At 40.5% G+C, this 15,949-nt stretch overlaps 1 protein-coding gene across 2 annotated transcripts in view; it reads left to right on the top strand.

Moving 5' to 3' along the window:
• ASTN1 (astrotactin 1) overlaps positions 1–15,949 on the top strand; it is a 314,268-nt gene that overhangs the window by 229,273 nt on the left and 69,046 nt on the right. For both annotated transcript variants that reach the window (XM_011981446.1, XM_011981445.1), the window contains exons 15-16: positions 5,804–5,908; positions 7,800–7,988. In XM_011981446.1, coding sequence (XP_011836836.1) covers positions 5,804–5,908; positions 7,800–7,988 — 294 coding nt within the window. The remainder of the gene's footprint in view (positions 1–5,803; positions 5,909–7,799; positions 7,989–15,949) is intronic.

Here is a 15,949-nt window from a genome sequence, read left to right as displayed (position 1 = left end):
GCTCTGCTTAAAGATCTGCAGGACACCTCTCTCACAATATAACTTATGGTAGAGGGAAGAGATTTTACTTCAGTTATGAGATAGCCAGAAAAAGTCCTGGATGTTACCTGAAGCTTTTGGGGAGGAGAGCATGGATAGAGCTGAAAAATATCAGAAAAACATGTGGTTGACTCCCCATCTGTGGGAACAAGGAAAGATCTAAACCTGGTCCTCATTCACGATAGAAACTTCTTCCTCCACATGCCATTGGTCCTCTCCTAATTTGGCCCATTGAAGGTAAAAGGAATAGAAGGATGCCCAGACGGGACACTTATTTTGATGGTCCCGAGGCAGTCAAATTTAAGCTTCAGATCACTTTAACTCTAAAATCCTCTAAGCTAAATGTATGGGAATCTTGACCTGGCTACTTTTCTACCTTGTGTTTGTTTTTAACCTATTTTTGTTAAGAAGTGGTACCAGTTAAGCCAAGATCACATATTTCCTTTGATGTAAGCAGGGAATGGGTTTGTTTTAAAGCCCAGAATAACTAGAAGAATCTATTAAAGAGATATTTGGCCAAATCTTCCCCATGTTAACTCTAGTTCTGGGAACATTTTAATTGTATCTTTCCTAGACTTATACAGGGAATCTTATATCATTTCACTCTATCTACTATTATAGGTCATAATTCCCGTAAATTTAGTTTAGAGAATTTTAGAGCTAAAGTGATCTTAAGAATCTTCTATATCAGCATTTCCAAGCGTGTTTTTTTATTTGTTGTTTTTCTTATGAAAAGTCATAGCTCCATTCATAAATGGGTTCTGCCTTCAAATATGTTTGGAAAGAGTATCCTCCTCTCAGCAATACACAACACCTCAATATTAGAGAAGTTTCCTAGAAGCCCTGCAGTAAAGAAATCCTTTTCACTTTAAGCCAGCAATTCCCAAGTCCATTTAACTAGAGAATCATTTTCACACATAACACCTATTTCTATCTTGTAGAATTATCAGTTTGAAGAACACACTGGAAAATACTGAACTACATGTCTTATCTTGCTGCTGGCTTCCCTCTTCATCAAAATAACAGGACTTTTTGGTGTTACATGTTGTATGGAAATAAACAAAGACCAAGCAAACAAGAACAGGCAAAGGCTATTTATTTGGAGGCTTGCTATAGCCGTCATCACTTGTATTTTGGCAGAGACTCAAAGACAGGCAGAGGAGTGGAAAAGCTTTAGAGAGAAAAATAGGAAAGTCTTCAAGTATGCCCATATTGGAGGCTGTCGGTTGAGAAAGTTGTAGGTGGCTTAACTAGAAGTGAGCATCCTATGTGATTGGTTAGGGGTGCATATTGTACTTTCTCTGTTTGGACTTAAGTGGAACTGGGAAAAAAACAGGGAAGTTGTCAGCTACTCATCAAGTCTGGGTTGTTTGGTGTCAATTGTTATAGCAGTTATTTTTTGACTTCTTGGGCTGTTTGTTATGGATAGTGGTCTGATTTCCTATCAGTCTGACTTACAGATAGTAGACTGACTTCCTAGGCTGGTTACTCTAGATAACGGGTTGGTTTTCTGAGCTGGTTGCTGCGGATTGTGAATCAGAGTTCTATTTTTATATATAATCTGGCTGTTGTCCATTTGTGTATTCAGTCTTTCATCTGAGAAAGGGAAGGAAGTCCAGAGGAGGTAGAGGAGGCTGCTGGCTGCATTCATAGGCCTGTTGGGTGCCACAGTCATCAAATCTATGTGAAGGTTTGGACCTCTGGGCTCTTTAGAATTTTTTAAAGTTCATCCAAAAGGGATGGACTCTTGGCTTTAGAACTTTGGGGCAATATACATATATCCCTGACATTTCAGAAAAAATAACAAGAAAAAGCTAGTGTCTTCCCTCCCTCCTTCCCTTCCTACCTTCCTGCCTTTCTTCCTTTCTTCCTTATTCTTTCTTTTTCTTGCTTTGAATATTGCCCGTAAAGTCTTTTCAGTTCTTCTTTTTTCAAGAATAGGTAGGAAAAATTAGTGTTTTTTTCTTGAGAAAACATAGTCAGAGATATTGCTTGAAAAATAGTCATCCAGCAGAAATGTGTCCCAAAATAATAAAATTTTTTAAAAAATTGAACCTAACTGTCAGACCTCTGAGCCCAAGCCAAGCCATCGCATCCCCTGTGACTTGCACGTATAGGCCCAGATGGCCTGAAGTAAATGAAGAATCACAAAAGAAGTGACAATGCCCTGCCCCGTCTTAACTGATGACATTCCACCACAAAAGAAGTGAAAATGGCCGGTTCTTGCCTTAAGCGATGACATTATCTTGTGCCTGGCTCACCCTGGCTCAAAAAGCTCCCCCACTGAGCACCTTGTGACTACTACTCCTGCTTGCCAGAGAACAACCCCCCTTTGACTGTAATTTTCCTTTACCTACCCAAATGCTATAAAACGGCCCCACCCTTATCTCCCTTCGCTGACTCTCTTTTCGGACTCAGCCCGCCTGCACCCAGGTGATTAAAAAGCTGTATTGCTCACACAAAGCCTGTTTGGTGGTCTCTTCACACGTACGCGCATGACACTGACTGCCTGTCAAGGGCACCTTGAGAAAGTATGTCATATGGCTCACCTAGAAAATATATATTTTAAAATACCCCTTTCGTTTTAACTAACAGAATTATTATCTGTAAGTAGGCATGGAAAAACACTTCTAAGCATGAACAGTTATGTAACTGTTCCCTGACTATGGTGTGGCATAAATGCATCCAGGAGAAATGTTGATCAACTAAGTAATGGAGTTCAGTTGTTTGGCTCATTCTGTGTGGATATGGAACACCCTACCCCTCTTCCCCACCCAACATCTGTGCTTGTTTCTTTATTTTATCTTCCCTCTGTTGTTCTGGACTAAAAAGCCCAGGAAGTTTTAACAAAAGCACTAATTAAGAAATGCCAAGTTTACGCAGTTAGGTATGATGAGAGAGAGGTAAGGAGGGTGATCATGATAAAATTATGGAGGCCATGTATGTGTATGATACTTTCTCTTTTCTCAAAGAACTTTTTTTTTTTTTTTTTGAGACAGAGTTCCACTTTGTCACCCAGGCTGGAGTGCAATAGCGTGAGCCTGGCCCACTACAACTTCTGGCCCCTGGGTTCAAGCAGTTCTTCTGCCTCAGCCTCCCTAGTAGCTGGGACTACAGGCACGCACCAGGCACGCACTACCATACCCAGCTATTTTTCTTTTTTCTTTTTTCTTTTTTTTTTAGTAGAGATGGGATTTCACCATGTTGGCCAGCCTGGTCCCAAACTCTTGACCTCAAGTGATCTGCCCGCTTCAGCCTCCCAAAGTGCTGGGATTATGGGCGTGAGCCACCGCGCCCAGCTTTCTCAAAGAACTTTTATGCCTATAATTTTATTTTGTTCTCACAACCTGCCTGTAAGGTAGATAGGATGAATACTATTATTTACACTTTTCATACATGAAAACACAAGTAAATGAGTGGCCTCCCCAAAGTCACACAACTGGTAGGAATCCAAACTGAAAAGAAAGCAAGAGATCATCTCACCTAAAACTCTCACCTTACAGATGAAACAACTGGGAACAGAAAGATCCCTGGGCCAGGTAGCCAGAGAGGATAGTTAGGTTGTGAGAACAAGAAGTTACGGGTATGAAAGTGACGGTCATTTTGAAACTACTTACTGCAGCATCACAGCCAACCTCAGAGCTCAGGCTTTGTGATTTCTTTCCTGTTTCTTTTTCCCCTATGAAATAATTCAATTAAAGGTGGCTTTGCCTAATAATTTGAAAAACTTTTATTTAGTGGACTTGTTATTTTTTTTTATAAATAAACTTTTCAAACTAAAAGCAAAGCCGTTGAGCTGATCTAATTAGACAATACTTGTTATATTAAATAGTTCTACATATCATGCACATCTTATGCTCTCATAAAATGTACCTTTAAAGCATGTGACTGAAGTCTTAAACTTATAAAGTTAGAATTCCATTTGTATGCTTCTGAAGTTAACGTGAAAGTTAAAAGCCAAAGTATGTAGTAGTATGACTGTTGGTAGTCACAAAGATTAATGCCCTAAAAGAATATTTGAAAGAAAAGAATACTAAAAACCTTCTCTTAGTTTCAGGTAGCTTACCTTTGATTGCCTAAGATAAAATTTAAGCAATTGATTCACTAAGCACGTTTCCTGACCTGTTTTCTTTTTGCCTTACCAAAAATTATTCCCATATAATTCACACAGAAATGAAAATTTGGCAGTTACTCACCTAATTTGATCAGGGTTGACAAGCAGCTAATTAATCCTACCGACTCTTCATCCAGTTTAAGTATTAAATTAGTTGATTTAGCCTGAAAGAAACATGGGTCAAAATGGCAGGATAATTCACTACATATGTATTATTGCCATTATATTTGTAGATATGCACACACAGCACACATTCTATGCATAATATATATAAATTTACTATATATTGCTCTTATATTTGTATATATATAAATATGTACACACATATGCAAGTGTGTATATATTCCTATAACTTACACATATAGCAAAGATTAAGCATAGAAATAAAGCTAAAATTGGTTTTCTAAACCTAGCAAGGCAACTTTTTTTCCTATGACCTAATTATTTTGTTTCGGTAGCACTTATATTTATAGTAATGGCTAGAATTCAAACAGGGTGACACTCTTCCTTCAAGGTACTCAAGGAAGAACAGCCCATTAATAACATCACTAAGAGGCTGTAAGGTTGTGTTTATTGAGAGTGACTTTGGACAACTAACTTAACTTCTCAGAGCCTCAGTTTTTCCATTAGTAGAAATGAGACAACACATGGCTATCACAATGTCTGGCACAGAGATGGCACTCAATATTTGGCTGTTCCTGCCACTTAATGATTTAGTCACCCTGATACTGTTCCTTCTGGTAAAGAAGAAATAAGCATTATCAGCCTGAGAGTAATTAAAACTTAAATACTGAACACAAATCAGTTAAACGAGACAGAAAAATCAATGTTATCAGGTATGTGAGCTAAGTCAATTACTGCAACCATTAAAAAGAGTAAAAATCGGGTGTATTACAGTAAGCCTAGGGTTTAATATAAATTTGCTATGGGGATATTATAGCAGAATGAGTAAGAACTGCCGCCTGGCCTCAGACTCATCTGGAGCCATCCTGGCTTACCTGGTATCTTAGGGACCTTATCTTTTTTCAAAGTATACTTTTATGCCCATAATTGTATTGTTCTCACAACCTGCCTATAGAGTAGATTGGATGAATACCATTATCCCCATTTTTCAGATATCAAAATGCAAACAAATGAGTTGCATGGCCCCAAATCATACAGCTGGTAGGAATCAGAATTGAAAAGGAAGCAAGAGGTCATCTCAGTTAAGCTCTCACTTTACAGACAAAATGACTGGGCACCAAAAAGTCTATTTGCCAGGTAGCCAGAGAGAGGCTAGTCAGGTTTTGAGAACAAGAAGTTATTGCGTATGAAAGTGACTATCATTCTGAAACCACCTACTGCAGTAACACAGCCAACCTTAGAGCCTCAATTTTCTCATTTAAAAAATTCAAATAATAACAACTGTCCCACAAGGATCAAATGGCTTAATATATGTATGCAAAGTGCTTAGCAAAATGCCTGGCATGGAGTAAGGGTTTAATAAATGATAGCTGTTGTTACTGTGGTTCCAGAAATTCTCTTCATCAAAGAACATTTAATCATTTTCTCACAATTACAACACTTCTCCTCATAGAGGTGGGTCATGTTTTTTGATTTGGGACTTATGAATCAGTCTCAGAACTGAGCTTACATCTCTTCTGTCCTTAGGGATGGTGAACTTCAGTGAAGTGTCTGGGTACCCTGTGCTGCAGCACTGGAAGGTCCGGTCTGTGATGTACCACATCAAACTCAACCAAGTGGCCATCTCTCAGGGTGAGCACTGCTGCGGCCTATCCTGCCCACCTTCTCTGGAACTTAGAAGTCCTTTCCAAGGGGAGAAGCCTTTGGTCCCATTGTCGAAGATGCAGCCTAAAATGTAGCTACTACATGAGGTGTGAGAGCTATTTACTCAGATTTATCCAAAAGAGCAGATGGCTAGAATCGGATTCTTTTCTAAGTAGAGATTACATTGCACATATTATCTTGGACTACAGAAGAGAAAGAAAGGGCAAGACCGGAGCCAATGAAGGTATAATTTTTCCTGGGCTCTTCCAGTATGTGGAGAGGATACATAAAAGCAGACTTTTTACAAATTGACAGAATTAAGCATTCCAAATGCAAAGAACGTAATTTAGAGACTCCATACAATGAACTAAAAAAAGAGAGCAAGAAAGAGCGGGGAAGGAAAACCAGAAATCAGCCTAACACTCCTAAACAGCAAGTGAGTGAAATGAAGAGACTGAGGGATTGAGAGAGAGAGAGAGAAATAGATATTAGCTCGCTCTGTATAGTTAGTAAGTTAAGGAGTAGTAAGTTCCAAACTTACTTAGGGTTTTAGAGTCAGCAATAGGGAGGTAGAGCCTTAAGGCCAATGGGAGGAAGATAAATGGTAGAGGACAAATAGAGAAGTTATGAAGTTAAGTGAGACAGAAACTCACAAAGGGTAAAGTTTTGTGCATAAAGATAATGCATTAAGGATATAGCACATTTTCATAGGACACAGGGGACTCAGAACTTTTTCTCTTTTAACACAAAAGAGTTCTTGGCAAGAAGTGATTGGGATGGGGACCTTACTGAGAGAAACTCTTCTGGTGCAGCACATCTAGAAAGAACTAAGCTACTTTTCATTCTAGGAAAATACATTAGAGATATTACTCCATTTCCATAGTCAGTGTGCACCCAGCACAGATGCTGTGCATGTCAGGAGTTAACAACAAATATCGCTGTTGCCACATGCCATTCAAAGTCACACAATGGTGTCACTGTGATGTGGATCTCAGCACTTGAAGTCTCAAGCTGAGCTAGACTTGACTTTGCCTTCATGGGAGACAGGTATGTAGAAGAGGAGATCATTAAAAGCTAGCCAGATCCAAAAGGTATTGGATTTGGAAGATTTACCATAGGCCATCTTTCAGACAGATATACAGTAATTCTCTTAAAGAGAGACAGCAAATCCAAGATTTGCCTGCAGGGTTGGGGGAGAGGAGGCTAACAAGTTTTCTTTTCCATTTGTCATTTCCCAGTCCTTTTATTTTAGAATTTCTGCAATAAAATAGGCGTGTATTAGTGACTTTTCTTTCCTTTCTTCTGTCATTGTCTTCTCATTGCCCATGTCTACGTCTGAAGGCAGTATTTTGCAATTGCCTTTCTTGATCACTACCCACAGTTAGAACACATTTTGTATCGTGACCTTGTGCGTACACATACTCCCACATGCACACAACAGAAGTTTCATGAAGCGATACTTTATCTTCATGATGTGAAATGTTCTCGACTGGTATTTGTGTTTCTATTTTAGACTATGCTAATTGTTTCTGCTTTTTTCAAATGCTATTATTTGAACTCACTAAATTGATTTAATGTCATGACCTGTGATTAAAAAAAGAAAAAACATTGATTTAAAGGGGGCAGGAGTAGAGGTTTGGCAACGTTTTGCTTAACTTGGCACAGAGTTAATACAACCAACTGGCTTAAAAGATACTCACTTAGGAACTGAAATGTCTGATTTAGCTAAATGGAAATACTCACCAGACACTTCTAGCTAGCTCTCCCACATCACTTTGAGCCACACAGGCACTTCCATGTTTGGGACTGAATTGCCTGGGAATCTGTATACACAAAGTGTGAGCCCTCATTCTTACCCTTGGGTGATGCCTCTCCATAGCCCTCAGCAATGCTCTCCACTCGCTGGATGGGGCTACATCTCGTGCAGATTTTGTGGCGTTGTTGGACCAGTTCGGCAACCATTACATCCAGGAAGCTATCTACGGCTTTGAGGAGTCCTGTTCTATCTGGTACCCAAACAAGCAGGTCCAGCGGCGACTCTGGCTGGAGTATGAAGACATCAGTAAAGGTGAGTGGCATGCTTGTTGGCAAATGCCATACCTCATGTCAGTACCGGCTGCCTGCATACAATCTATAAGACCGATTTTAAGGAGTCTGTAATAACGGGTCTTACTCAGATTTTCCCACAATGCTCTGTGCCCATCTTTAACATTTCCAAGGTTTGGTTGCAAAAACCAAATCTCAAAATCAAAGTGTTTAGGGAATTTTAGATGCAGAATGGGGTCAAAACTGTAGGCTTACTATGTTAGTTATCACAGAGAGAGTCCTCGAAAGATTCTTGCCAGCCACCATCCATTTTGCTACCCTAGGGAGGACAAAGTATCAGACTGCTTGTATAAAGTAAGAGAGAAGTAGCAGAGAGCATGATTCAGTCTCCAGGAGTCACACCCAACTCTGCCTGGAATCCCTTTATAGCAGCTACATACATAGTAAACCCCTTCTTGCTTCATCCTGCCCTCTGCGTAGGCTCATTTTTCCGACTGATTTGTGTTATGAGGGAATCTCTATTGGCCAAGCATTTATATAGCTCTGAATAACAGCCTCACAAACAAATCTTTGTCTACTGTCTTGACAGCAAGTTAGTATTCAGTTCAAGTAAGTATAAGAAATTGGAATTTTTTTTATACCTTCTTGATTCACTCTCTGGTATAGCAGACATAGTGGCCAGTATATTTGTATCTGATCAACCAAGACTGCTTTAGAATTGCCATTCATGGAATTTCTCTTGAGTTTATCCACATGGCATTCTGATGAGGCCAAGTTGTGGATATGGGACTTGCTAAAGGGCAAGTGATGAATTAGCCCAATAAAAACTCAAGAAATGGGTCATCTTAAGACTCAATGACCAAGGCAGGGCTCTTCTGAGACAAGGGACCTCTACTGTCAGCAGGGCTGCCACAGGGGCAAGTATGTCTCTGTGACTGAGGTGCTCTTGGTTCTCTGAGCTCCACACAAATTCCTGCTTTCCCTTGCTCAAGAGGTAGCAGAGCTATGATGGTCTCTCCTCTGGCTGGGCACTTTCTCCCAGAAGAAACAAGAGATTTGTGTCTGGGCTACAGTGGCTGCAGTCATTCATTCCCCTCAAGCCTTGGTTCCTGTAAACTCAGAAACACAACCACAGGCTTCTGCTATCTCTTCAAACTTCAGGATCTTAACATTGTTCTGATTCCAATTTGCCAAGAGAGCAATGTAATATAAGCAACTGTAGATACTACCAGTTCCAGCTGGCAAAGCTTTCTTATGTTTTCATGCCAGAGCCTGAGGACTGAACCAGAGGGCTGAATCCTCTTCTATTTCTGTTTGCCAGTGGTTCAAGGATTGCCAGGGTCTCAGATTTCTGGGAGATAAGAGTCTGACCCTACCAAGAGCTCCTGGTTCTAGACCTTGCCTCTCTCCCAAGCAATGCAATGTCCTTAAGGTTAAATACTGAATCCAAGAGGAAATTCTGTCCACGGCCTTGGCATTATGCCCTATTCTTCTTGATTGCAATCCTCTCTTGCTGCTCAGGAGCTAGTTTTGCCACAGTCTAAGTGTTGACTTTGGTTCTCTGAAATATGGTCTATATTAAGCTCCTTGCTTGTTACTAATCTTAAAAGACATTCAAACATTTTAGTAGGTCTACGTCAATCTCTATCTACCACCTTCATTCCTAAAACTTACTTCTAAGTTATAGGGTTTATGTGTTTTGTTCTTTAGTCTGGTTCTTTAAATATATTTCTCCTCCTTTGGCATCCATTTCCTTTTATTCCAAAATGCTGCACGAGGGAATGTCACTGATAAAGAATGATATGTGCGTAAGACAAAGTGAGATATTCTTCTGTCCTGCTCTCTGAGAGGGTTGATACTGAACGAAACTTTACCCTAGGAGTGACAAGTGTGCTGCGAGGGCTATACCTTCTGTGACATGCAAGGGACACTATTTTTGGGCTTGAGTCCTTTGATTACATGTTATTGCCTGCTCTGACTTGAAAACCCTTCTAGTAAAATGAGTTTCTCTGTTTCTTATTTCTGTACTTATGACCAGATACCTAAAATTATGTATTGATTGAATAGGAAAGGAACTTTACCAGGGTGAAGTGAAATGGAAAAAGCACAGGACTTAAGGATGGAAGTCTGGAGTCATCCGGGTGATATTGCTTTAGTCAATCATTTATCTGGACCTCATCTGTAATGCCCTCTCTAGTTCTCCAGCCCCGACAGTTTAGGAATCCTTATGAATCTTCCTTTACATGGGATGTGTTCTCAGGTTAGGTATTCGGATAAAAGTCTCCTCTTCTCTCTACAAAGTCATAGAATTCTCATGAGTAGGTTTTTTGCCTTATGCAACTTTAAATTCTCAGAGCCACAGAACCACAGAGCCAAGCACATGGTAAGCACTCAAGGTGTTTGCTGTTGCTGTTGCTTTGTTGTCACTGACAGTGGTGATGGTGGTAGTGATGGTGTAAAAGCCCCCCTGAGGTGGTGACTTCCATGTGGGTTTTATTGCAGATATGTAACTTGCTTTAGTTATGCCTGACTGAGGAAAATTCAGAGATGGGTGTTTTGGGCCAGATCTTCGGAAGGCAGCCTCCCATTCAACAGGCACTTATTTGTCATGCTAACACTATGTGGTTTGCCATACCAACGTTGAGGCTCATCTTGCTCAAGATAAGTCTGATGAAGCCTGTCTTAATTTTTTTTTTTTTTTTTTGACAGAGTTTCGCCCTTGTTGCTCAGGCTGGAGTGCAATGGTGCGATCTCGGCTCACCCGCAACCTCTGCCTCCCGGGTTCAAGCGATTCTCCTGCCTTTAGCTGGGATTACAGGCATACACCACCACGCCCAGCTAATTTTTGTATTTTTAGTAGAGTCGGGGTTTCTCCATGTTGGTCAGGCTGGTCTTGAACTCCCGACCTCAGGTGATCCACCCACCTCAGCCTCCCAAAGTGCTGGGATTATAGGCATGAGCCACTGCACCTGGCTTCTGTCTTAATTTGTTTTTACAGAGCAAGTAAAACATTTCAGAAATGAAATTTTCAACCTCCCGTCCCCATGTCTAACCTTACTCCTATCTTCTCCCATCGTTCTTTGCCCACATGCCACAGAAAATGTCGGGAGGTTCTTCCTCTCCAGACTAACTTCTCCACCTGCGTGCTGGCACCCATCCCTCCCTGCTTCCTCTAGACCTCACTCCTTCATTACCCTCCTCCTTTTTAATCTTTACAACCTCTTCAGTCACTGAACTCTCTCTTCTGCAACCTTGTATCTTCCTAAAAAATAATCCTTTTATAAACACGCACTCCTCTTTACCGCTGTTCCTTTTCAATGTATTGGCACCTCATTTCTTACAAGGGTAGTTTATACCTCTTTTCTCTACTTCCTCACCTCCAGTTCACTCTTCCAATTATCACTTTCAGCTATTTTGCTCTACAAAAACAATGCTGGGAGAAGGAAATCTACCTAGGGCTTCTTAATTGGAGATTCCCTGATGTCAATCCTGTGACCATCCCATGTATCTCAGCAGAAGACTGTGTCCCTCTTGACCAGGGCAGCTTTCTTGAAAATCCTCTTTTCCTTGATGCCCCAGATGTAATTCTGTGCAGATTCTCTCCATAAATCTTTGGCCTTTATTTCTCTTTTTTTGTGTGTGTGTGCATATCCCTCTAAAGAAACCATATGCATCTTGGTCATTTCATGGGGTTTTGTGCTTAGTGAGTCTCTCCCTCCTATTGTTGGGCACTGTCCTTTTGCAGCCACCTCCACTGGCGCTCCTAATTCTCTCCTTTTTTCTGAGGCTTGAAACCTCGTTTGCTCTTGAGTGTTTAGCATTTCTACCTGGAAATTCTCCAAGCACCTCAATGATGGATGCTTTCTCTTCCCCATAAGTACTACACTGTGGTAGATTTGTGAACTCCATTGATGGGTCACAGCGTAGAGTGAGGATTCCTTCTTGATCCTCCTCTTTACTCTCCACATTAAACCATTACAAAGTCCTTTTCACCACCTAAGGATGTCTTCAACAGCATCTCCCATTCTCCGTTTCTTCAAGGTTCTCAAAAACTATTGCAATCACCTCGTCATGTATCTCTTCCTCTTCAGTTTCCTGCCACTCCACTCCATTCTACATTCTACAGTTCACCGTCTGTTACCTTTTTTTTTTTTTTTTTTTTTAAGACAGAGCCTTGCTCTGTTGCCCAGGCTGGAGTGCAATGGTGCGATCTTGGCTCACTGCAAGCTCCGCCTCCTGGGTTGATGCCATTCTCCTGCCTCAGCCTCCCGAGTAGCTGGGACTACAGGCCCCTGCCACCATGCCTGGTTAAATTTTTGTATTTTTAGTAGAGATGGAGCTTCACCGTGTTAGCCAGATGGTCTTGATCTCCTGACCTCGTGATCTGCCTGCCTCAGCCTCCCAAAGTGCTGGGATTGCTGGTGTGAGCCTCTGTGCCTGGCCTGTTATTTTTAAATGCTATTTAATGACATCACTCCTCAGCTTGAAACCCTTCAGTAACTCCTTTCTGCCTTCTCAGCACGAACAATTGACTGCGCTCCCTATATTAGTTTTCTGTGGCTGCTGCAACAAATTACCACAAACTTGGTGACTTAAAAAAGCACATATTTATGTTTCTTAGAGTTCTGGGGGCCAGAAGTCCAAACTCAGTTTCACTGGACTAAATTCAAGGCACCACCAGGGCTTGTTCTTTCTGGGAGCTCTAGGAAAGAATCTCTTGCCTTGTCCTTTACAGCTTCTAGAGGCCACCTGCATTCCTTAGTGTGTGGCCTCTTCCCCGTCTTTAAAGTGCATCACTCCAGTCTCTGAGCCACATAGCCTTCTCTATGACTTTGACTCCTCCTGCATCCCTTTTATAAACACCCTTTTTATTGCTTTAGGCCCACACAGATAATCCAAGATAATCTCCCCATTTCAAGATCTTTAATTCAATGACATTTGTAAACTCTCCTTTGCCATTCACAGGTTCTAGAGATTAGGACTGTGGGAGCCATTTTTCAGCCTACCACCCCCTCTCACCTCTCCAGCCATTGCATCACTGACTGCTACCTACCCCGAGTACCCTCCACTCTGATGACATAAGGTTATCTTCTGTCAATCCTAAACCTTTTCATTTGCCTCTGCACAGTTTAGGTCCCTAGAGACTTCCTTCCTGCTTCAATCCAAGGTCACAGATTTGCTCTCTGAAGTCTCCACCACTACTCTGTCTTACTCAGAAATTTTCTCTCTTGAATGCTTCTCTTGTCCTCCACTTGAAACTCTCTTGTCCCTTTGTGTCTGTTCTGTTGCGTAATTCCTGGGGGCATCTATCTCTCTTTCCAGGCCCTGAGGATCAACACATTAGTCTTCCTGGCTATGGTTTATGTTTCTTGCTTGCATTTTTCTTTCACCTCCTAAAGTTCTATAAATTGCTAGACCTTAAATAATTAAATAATATCCTGCCAAATGTCAGGCCCCATCATGGGTCCAGGACTAAGATTTCCCTAGTTTGAAAGAGGGCATCAAGGTTTTTCACACTTCCAAGACTTGGGGCATGTGGTTCTCAATCTATCTAACCCGCCCTCCATTCTACCATCTCCTCCTTCCCACTCTTCAAGAGCTAGCTCCAACATCACTCCCACCAAGCCTCCCCTGACACTCAGACAGGGTTCTCTGCTGCCTATTTTATGCTCTCACAGCTCTTCATATGCATCCTTTGGCAGCACTCTCCACATTTCCCTGGATTGTCATTTCCCTGCACGACTGTCTTCCATAATAATAGACTTGACAGTATTTACCATATTTCTCTTTTTTTTTTAATTTCAAAAGTTTATTTATTTAAAGTAATCAAAATGCAGAAAACAGAATAAAATGAAAAGTAAATCTTCTTCCCACTCTTATTTCCCAGTAATCCAGTTCCACTCCCTAGAGGCAATCAGGCAACCACTGCTACCAGTTTATTGTCTATCCACTCAAAGATAGTCTATTCCTAGCCAATGGAAGTGAACAAAGCAAGCTTTAGAAGAATAGATATACTAGGGTCTGGTCTTTCTGTAAAATTATAAATACATATATATTTAATTATGTTATCCTTTTTCTCAAAAAATATATATTTATATATAATGTATGTTATATATGTATATGAGTTTGTGTGTATATTTATATAATATACACATACATACAAACATGCATACTTATAGAGAAACATGAACATATAATCTCAAAATAAATTATCTGTTTGCTCCAAGATTAGAGATATGGATGAGGGACTTTTATTTTTTGGACTAAAAACTTCCAAATTGCTTTTCCCACAAGCATCTGCCACTGTTATAATAAAACTCTTTTCAAAGATTGAAAAGTATATTCTGAAAGTTTATGTTATCCTGAGTTAACTGTATCAGTGAGGTAACTGATAACAAAGGAAAACATACTTTTTTATCTGCAGAAAGCTGAGCTTTGGACTGAAGTCTGGGAGGAATTACAAAATGATATGGCCACGTCTTATTAATCTTTGAGTCTTCATCCCTGACATAGTGCCTGGCATGTAATTAACATCCACATTTTGTTAAAGGAATGGATCCTTTATATTTTCTTACTTCATGAGAAACCAGTAAAGAGATATAGATCTGTATATCCCAGAGAAATAACCAAGAAAAAAGGAAACCTATTTTAAATTAGAACTTTCAGGGGTTTAATTGTACCTCACCTGATGCACTAAGCACGGTACATTTTTTTTCTTTTTCTTTTCTTTATACTTCATTCAGGAGTGGATTTCCTTGGGTCTTTCTTCCCTTCCTTTTCCAATATCACTTTCATTGTTGCTTTAGATCTGACTTTTGCCATCACCTTTTCTTGCTATTGCTTTTGGTGCATATCAGTGGGGTTATCTGGGTGGGCAAATTGTAATAAGCAAGCTCTTCCATTCCACTGCACCTTCTCGTTCGTAATCCACATTTTTTCTACATAATCCATCTTTTTTTTCTGGCCAGTTTCTTCCTTCCCATCGGGAAAGCTGAGAAGAATGACTTGCTCTCCCTCTGAGGCACAAGCTTAGTTCATTCTCTAATGTGATGCTCAGGCTCTAAGCAGCGGTAAATCAGAGTCAAAGAAAGAAGTAAACCAGCTACATGGCATTGTATTTCCAGCAGACAAGATGCCATGTCTTCCACGTTTGTATGTGGATAAAGCCCACGAAGACTAAATTGGTTCCTCTCCCAAGATAGTAAACAGACCTTTGCTTTGGCTGAACCAAAAACAACAGCTGAATCAGCAATGCCTTCTACTCCTGCTCTGTGAATGCTGGTCAGCCTAGACCTGTCCTTGTGTATTTGAGGCTGACGTAGTTCTTAGGCTAACTTGCTTCATTGTAACATGTGTCATAAAAATGACACAAATTTGTAGAAATCCAATGGGGAGTCATAACAAATTTCTAAAAGGCTTTACGTTTTACAACCCCAAAGTTGCAAACTAGCTCCAAAGGATCTTTCTTTATACATTTATAACAACAAAGTTAGCACTCAAGTAGCAAAGCAATTATGGCATATAGTTATTTTTTCTAAATGATTAATTAATTCATTCATTCAACAAATGTTTGCTGAGGGCCTGCTACATGCAAAGACCTGTAGTGAGCAGAGAGGGGATTTAGAGAAGGCAACTGTTCAATGACATTCACAGGCAGACAGGCCTGATGAAGGTGCTGCCACAGCGAAGCCCACTGGTGTCATAGACAGAGCCTCCTGAAGACACTCTAAAGCTTTCCTAAACATATGTGTGAGGATTTAATTTGAGTCTCCAAGTCCCTCGGCTCTGATGCAATGAGTCCAGAGTAAACTAGATATGTAGGTTGAGGGAGAAAGTTACTAAGAATAATATTACCAAATAGCTACCTTTTTTTTTTTTTTTTCTTTTTGAGCACTTACTTTGAGCAGGCACTTTGCTAAGCATGTTATATCGCCTTTTTCATTTAATCTTCAAACATACATATCATTTAAGTCTTACCCTCCC

The sequence above is a fragment of the Mandrillus leucophaeus genome, unplaced genomic scaffold (genome assembly GCF_000951045.1).
Source record: "Mandrillus leucophaeus isolate KB7577 unplaced genomic scaffold, Mleu.le_1.0 Scaffold226, whole genome shotgun sequence".
NCBI lineage: Eukaryota > Metazoa > Chordata > Mammalia > Primates > Cercopithecidae > Mandrillus > Mandrillus leucophaeus.
This window is presented reverse-complemented; position numbering and strand designations above follow the sequence as displayed.